Here is a 7,500-nt window from a genome sequence, read left to right as displayed (position 1 = left end):
TATTGTTATCGTTATCTTTATTGTTCTTATTGTTATGTTAGTGGTATTTATCCTTTTTTTTCGCTTATTTTTTTCTTTATTATTAACCTCCTTTAGATTTGAGTGCTTCCCTACCCGCACGTGGCCCTAAATTCGGGCATCAGCTTTACTTGAGTAGCCTTTCTCACGGAAGTGTTGCTTGTACGCCTGGTGTACACGGATGGTCATGGGTGGATTAAAACTCCTTGCTGGCTTCTTTTTCTTACACAGACTCCTAACCATTTTTTACATAGTCTGTAACTCATTGGAATAATAGTAATCAATATTTTGTTATTGGTGTGATTTTTTTTTTCTCATAATATTCATTTTTCTGTAATACTACTTGTCCAAATTTGTTCATGACATGATGGTTACAGCAGCCAGATTCAAGGAGTTAATCATCATCATCATTGTTTTTGGATTGTTTTTGTATGTGTTGCTTAATATTAATAATTGCTGAGAAAAGATTAACTTCCTGAAGGGAAAGTTTAATGTTGGTGAATGTGCAATGATTACATACTTTCTACTCTTTTATATGCCTTTGTTGAGTCATCTGGTAGGTTTTGCTAGCTTACCTCATGCTCTATTTTTCTAGTTCCTGCAAACAAATGTTTATAGGTTTAATTTTAAAGGATTTTAAAAATTGTTTAGCAACCTGGAGTATCAAGAGTTTGCTTAGGGGAATCGGCGGATATTCTAGGTTGGGTCTGAAGAGGGTTTTATACAGTTGTAATAAAAAAAAAAAAAATTCTTTGAATTTGTTTGTGTTCTAGATTGCCTACTGATATTCAAAGTTGTTGATAGAGAAGATGGCTATTTGGGTTTGAAGTTCCACGATGTTAAGGGATTTACTTGGATTGGTTCAAAATGAACTGTTGGCAAAATGACAATGCCTAATGGCACCCCACTTTTTGGTTTAATTGCTTTGCCAGTCACAGTTTCTAATTACATTTTACTAGATCTGTTGTCTGAGAAATTATTAAGGATCTTGCAGAATGTGTTAGGTAAATTTGGTTCCATAAGATGTAATCTAAGCCCAATGTACTAAACTTTATCAGGAGAGGCACGTGACATCTGTGACCTCTCACTCGTTTCTCACATGATAGTTATTGCTTTATTGCACCTGCAGCAGCACTCACTGCTATTTAGGGGCAACTTCCAACTTAATCTTCTACAATGCAGTGAACATATTGGTATTATATTAAGAAAACATTTGTTAATCACATCGGAGATTGCACAGTGGTAGCATGAGAAATTTAGAGGTACGGCGAGAGCTTAATCTTGAGAGGGGGTAACGAGTGACAGGTCTCGGGATGTCAGGTGAATCTTCAGCTCATGTCTGATATATGATTATGTGTTGTGTTGATCATGATATCAAAATGTGTAAATGTATCCCTAGCATAGAGAAGTTATTCATCTCATCTCTCTCTCTCTCTCTCTCTCTCTCTCTCTCTCTCTCTCTCTCTCTCTCTCTCTCTCTCTCTCTCTCTCTCTCTCTCTCTCTCTCTCTCTCTCAGTCTCTCTCAGTCTCTCTCAGTCTCTCTCTCTCTCTCTCTCTCTCTCTCTCTCTCTCTCTCTCTCTCTCTCTCTCTCTCTCTCTCTCTCTCTCTCTCTCTCTCTCAGTCTCTCTCTCTCTCTCAGTCTCTCTCTCTCTCTCAGTCTCTCTCTCTCACAGTCTCTCTCTCTCTCACAGTCTCTCTCTCTCTCTCAGTCTCTCTCTCTCTCACAGTCTCTCTCTCTCTCACAGTCTCTCTCTCTCTCTCAGTCTCTCTCTCTCTCTCAGTCTCTCTCTCTCTCTCTCTCAGTCTCTCTCTCTCTCTCTCAGTCTCTCTCTCTCTCTCTCAGTCTCTCTCTCTCTCTCTCAGTCTCTCTCTCAGTCTCTCTCTCTCTCTCTCAGTCTCTCTCTCTCTCTCTCAGTCTCTCTCTCTTCTCTCAGTCTCTCTCTCTCTCTCTCTCAGTCTCTCTCTCTCTCTCTCAGTCTCTCTCAGTCTCTCTCTCTCTCTCTCAGTCTCTCTCTCTCTCTCTCTCAGTCTCTCTCTCTCTCTCTCTCAGTCTCTCTCTCTCTCTCTCTCTCTCTCTCTCTCTCTCTCTCTCTCTCTCTCTCTCTCTCTCTCTCTCTCTCTCTCTCTCTCTCTCTCTCTCTCTCGCTCTCTCTCTCTCTCTCTTTCTTTTTTTCTTTTGCAAACAATCTCTCTCTCTCTCAGTCTCTCTCTCTCTCTCTCTGTCTCTCTGTCTCTCTCTCTGTCTCTCTCTCTGTCTCTCTGTCTCTCTCTCTCTCTCTGTCTCTCTCTCTCTCTCTCTCTCTCTCTCTCTGTCTCTCTCTCTCTCTCTCTCTCTCTCTGTCTCTCTCTCTCTCTCTCTCTCTCTCTCTCTCTCTCTCTCTCTCTCTCTCTCTCTCTCTCTCTCTCTCTCTCTCTCTCTCTCTCTCTCTCTTTCTCTCTCTTTCTCTCTCTTTCTCTCTCTTTCTTTTTCTCTTTTGCAAACAATCTCTCTCTCTCTCTAATGCATATTGGATTCACCCAGGCATGGTCACAGTCTTTTGCAATCGCCTTGGCTGGCACAGCATGGAACTCTTGCTTGCCCAGTTCCAGGACCGGCTTCACTTTGGCATCCAGCGAGAGCTGTGTGACCTTGTGCGACTGACACTCCTCAATGGGCAGCGTGCGAGAGACCTCTACAATGCAGGGCTGGAGACGGTTGCTAGGGTGGCCCATGCCACACCCCGTGAGGTGGAGGACATCCTAATAGCTGCAACGCCATTTCACAGGTAGGTTTGTAACCAGGTTGCTATGTTGCTGCTGTTGTTGTTTGCTCTCTCTCTCTCTCTCTCTCTCTCTCTCTCTCTCTCTCTCTCTCTCTCTCTCTCTCTCTCTCTCTCTCTCTCTCTCTCTCTCTCTCTCTCTCTCTCTCTCTCTCTCTCTCTCTCTCTCTCTCTCTCTCTCTCTCTCTCTCTCTGTCTCTCATAGGCAGAATCAGTGAACAGTAAGTATATTTACTCTATTAAGTCCTATTTCTTTAAAGTGAAAGACGTTTGTTTTTAAAAATGTAGTGGTATTAAGATTTGTATATTTCATGTTATTTTTATTGATACATTTCTTTTATTATTATTATTATTATTATTATCATGATTATTGTTTATCCAGCAACAAAATGGGGGAGGAGGAACAACACAAAGGGGGCACCATCTGGCTGTCATCGGGACAACCACTCACAGAAGCTCAAGCAGCAGTACTCATTGTCAAGGAAGCGAGGCTGCTTGTTCAGGTGGGTGGCTGCTTAAACATATTGATTGTAGTTCTTGTGTAGTGTTAAATCTAGTGAGTGAATCCATATGGCAGGTTAGATATTCTACATCAGGACACAAAAGGATGTATAAAATACTTAGTTTATTTTATGGTTTTAAAACTTTTATGCTTTTTTGCTTTGCAGAAAGAACTTGGCATTACCAACATTGACTGGACACAGAAGACTGAAGCTTTTACAACCCCTAGCAGGAACATGACTGTATCACAGGGTGGCTCTAACACCACCAGGCGCAGTGTGTCAAGTGTAAAAAGTCGAAATTCAATCTCCCCCAATCTTATCTTGAGGTCTGAGTCAGTTCTTGGAAAAAATACTCTAGCCTCAAGGATTGTAGGTGTTGTTGAGGAATCTGTGACACCCTTGCGGAGGAGCAAGAAAAAACGGATTTCCCCAGCAACAAGACTCCTGCGAAGAATGTCAAAATCTCCGCAAATGGACCTTACCATGGATAGAAGCATGAAGAAGAGACATGTAGTTGACTTGAATGAAAAGCAAAATAGGATGAACTGTAGTGATAACTTACCTAAGCAGAAAACCTCTCATTTTGAGATTATAGGCTGTACTTCTACTGATAATTCCAAAGATAATAGAGAAAAATCAAACCATCATTCTAGTATTGTCAACAAGAATGATGGAATAAATGATCAGTATAAACCCAGTACAGTAAGTAGTGATATCATACCAGAGTTATCACATAAAGAGAAGGAGATTTCTCATTCAAGTGAGAAAATCCATTTCAGCAAATTTCTAAAAGTCCTGCGGATGAATGACAGTGTTGAGAAGAGAAGGGAGGTCACACCAGACCAACAGAAATCTGAGACTAGCTCTAACAGACGTGAAAGGAAGGACCTGAAGGGAAGGACAAAGAACAGGAGATCTGTTGGAGAAGAAACAGCTGATAGTGCAGTACAGGAAATGGGAAAGGGAGAGAAGAAGACAGAAATGATAGCACTAGAGGAGACTGGAAAGAGCTTTGTGACAGGCTGTAGTAAATCTGAAAAAAGAGGCTCTATTCAAAGAAATGAAGCACAAGCAGCACAAGAAGATATGAAGAGGACAGAAATAAGCAAAGTAGGAAACATTAAAGACTCAGTGAAGGAGAATGAAAATAGAGAAACTGCTAAGAGTGGGATGGTAATAACAACTACTGATGGAGGTGAAAGGCCAAAGAATCTCCCCAAAAAGCCATCATCAATTGCAGGGCTTCTGTTTGGTAAGAGCAAGCCTAGAAAAAAGGAGATAGAAGCAAATGTAAAACAGACAGTTGATGAGAGTGATTCTTTCTGCATTCCTGAATCCCAGGAGGACAAAGCTGATAACCTTTTCTCTCCAAAACGGAGACAAAGAGTTCCTTCAAAAGAGAAGGAGGCCCATATTACCAGTGTATGTGTAGATCTTGCGAAATTGCCAAGGAGCAAACCCATACGTAAGGCTATTGATGATACTGGGAAAACACCCCAGGGGAATATAGCTAATGAAAAGCATATAGAAACCAACAGAGAAAGTGGAAAGGGAAAGAGCACTGATGTGAACACCAGCACACCAGTGGTAGAACGACTCAAGACTACATTAGCTGTACGTGCCACAACTCCCATAAGTGATTCTTTAGATGGAATAATAGCCAATTTAAGCTTCAATGATTCACAGGCCATTGAAGAAAATGGCAATATATTTAAGGATGAAAGTGACCTTTTTAAGGAAAGTGATGTTGGTGAGGTGTCTGGGGATGCAGGGCAGCTTGAGGACAAAACCTGTGCCAGAGAGAAACATCAAGGAGAGACCTTAGAGGAGGAGAAGCAGCCAGATGTGGAAAGCCATCTAATTAATGACAGCATTGGCCTCCTGTCAGAATCACAGAAAGACAATTTTTTCAGGACATTGGGCTCCCAGGATTTTGATGTCAATGAGCCTGAAGAACACTTGGAAGATAAGCTGTTAGCTTGCAACAGCAACAGGCAACAAGAGATAGAGGTAGATGAAGAAGAAATGGAGATAGATGAGAAGGGAGTGGGAGTTGTGCAAGAGCATTTTTCATTATTATTTTCAAATGATTTTATTAAGAAGAAGAATAAAGAAGCTAAGAAAACAATTGTATCTGTAGGTGTTAGAAATCAAAATCAGGAAAAATTAACAGCATGCAGTGCAGTCTTGCCAATAAAAACACCCCTGGCTGTCCTAAATAAGAAGCAAAAGATTGAAACACCAATGTACCAGGCATGCTCAGAAGAACTTGACTTTGGGTTTGACTTGAGTCGAACAGAAAATAGAGCTCCCTCAGAGAAAAAACAAAACTTTAATACCAATAAAGATGGTTCCTACCTGAATATCTCGCCTGAGAGAATCCCTCAGGTAGAGCCGAAGTCTTTGACTAAACAGAGGGAGACTCATGATGCTGCTCCTATTTCACTTTCAGAAGATGAGGTGCCAAATCTTGAATATCTGTCTGATGGGGAATTTGACCAGAATGTTTGTGAAGTGCTGGATGAGGATGTGGGTGAAAATGTCCACAGAGGAGATGACACACTCTCTGATTCCTTCTTGGACCAAGCATTTGAGAGTTATCTACACCTTTCGTCAAACACAGATGAGTTAGAAGAAAGCATGGGTTTACAAGGAGCCACTGAACATGCTGCATCAGGAACCAGTGGAGAAAGTGAAGAGTCTTCTAATGTTCTGGAAAAGAATTGTCTTGGAGATACATTTGGGGAATTAAACATGACACCAGGCACAGAAGCATTGCTTGATGGCTTGGTGGATTGCCACTATAAAAAGTCTCAATGCAGGGAGAGTGTTCTTGTGGATCCAAAGCAGACAGGCAAAGCGAGGCTCTCAGATGACCTTTTTGCTACCCCTGTGTCCCCTGCACCAAGGAGGAGGAGTCAAAAGGAATGTACAGGAGATAAAAGGAGGGATGCCAAAAGGGGTAGGGAGGAAGATAAGACCCACAGACTTCACGAACCTAAGGATTCTGAAATGTCATCATCAGCTGGGCCATCTAATATTGTGAAGGAAGATGGAAAGAAGCAGAAATCAGTAGGCAACAGAGATTTGGATGAAGGTGGGCCTTTTGACAGTGGAGGAACAGTGACAAGATCTCTGAGCATCATTAATGTTGTAAACAACAGCAAACTTTTTGAATGTTTCAAAAATGAATGGAGTGAGCAGAGGACTTACTCTATTGCCCTGGCTTGTGAAAAAGCACCATCCCAGCAGACAAAAGGAGGAATAGGTCAGTGTGTGAGTGCTTTTTGGCTAGTGTGAATATGAAGTATTCCCCCAACCCTTGCTCATTTTTGTCTTGGGAGGGCTTAGAGATGGGGACTGAGGCCCAGTGTAAGGCACACCCCTACCTTGGTTCTCAGCCCTCACCTCAACTAATTTTGCACATTTTTTTCTTCTCCTCCTTTCCTTTTTCTTTTCTTCTTCCCCTTGTTCTGTCCACGTATCTGAATCATTAAACTCATTTTTGCCATTTTTTGCCACAATACTTTATCATAATTGCCCCTACTCCCTTCTAACATCCTTCCCTTATACTATCAGCTCCCTCTCTCTACCCTTTTCACTATCATATTACCCTTAAGTACTGTTCAACCTGTAACTTAACCCTAATCTTCAACTCATTCCTAACCATTTTTGTTACTCTACCTTACCATAGCACCAGATGATCTTTGATATCATATTGCACTTTCTTATCTGGGGGCTTTGCCCCCAAGCCACACACTATTACTATGTTTTGAATAAGCTGCTAATGACTTAGGTGTTGATGCGGCAGAAAATTTTCACTGAATAAAATAAATATTAAGTATTCATAAGATTGTCTAACATTCCAGATAGATAACCATTTGTTGTTGAAGCTCTGTATTAGTTAACCCCTCTCCAGCAGGCTAGGTATTACAGTGTATTATTTGTAGATGAGCATATTTTTGATAATTTAATGTTTTTAGAAAATGTTTTTTGCCTTATAAAATATTTTTTATTGGGAAAGAATGAATAAAAACAATGGCTGAAGTTGAGGTTATGTTAGACCATAGGCAACTACAAGAGATCCAACACTGTGTTTCATTCATTGTGGTTAAGAGGCACATTAACTTGAGCAGGAATAGCTTTTTGGTAACTAATTTCCCAAAGAGTCATGCCATGTCCACTGGAATTTAAGTTTATTAATTGTGTTTACATAGA

General features: G+C 41.0%; 1 protein-coding gene across 5 annotated transcripts in view; it reads left to right on the top strand.

Moving 5' to 3' along the window:
• LOC125039634 (DNA polymerase theta-like) overlaps positions 1-7,500 on the top strand; it is a 35,689-nt gene that overhangs the window by 14,515 nt on the left and 13,674 nt on the right. For all 5 annotated transcript variants that reach the window (XM_047633790.1, XM_047633788.1, XM_047633791.1 and 2 more), the window contains exons 18-20: positions 2,542-2,785; positions 3,162-3,282; positions 3,448-6,550. In XM_047633790.1, coding sequence (XP_047489746.1) covers positions 2,542-2,785; positions 3,162-3,282; positions 3,448-6,550 — 3,468 coding nt within the window. The remainder of the gene's footprint in view (positions 1-2,541; positions 2,786-3,161; positions 3,283-3,447; positions 6,551-7,500) is intronic.

Source organism: Penaeus chinensis, chromosome 27 (genome assembly GCF_019202785.1).
Source record: "Penaeus chinensis breed Huanghai No. 1 chromosome 27, ASM1920278v2, whole genome shotgun sequence".
Classification (NCBI taxonomy): Eukaryota; Metazoa; Arthropoda; class Malacostraca; order Decapoda; family Penaeidae; genus Penaeus; species Penaeus chinensis.
This window is presented reverse-complemented; position numbering and strand designations above follow the sequence as displayed.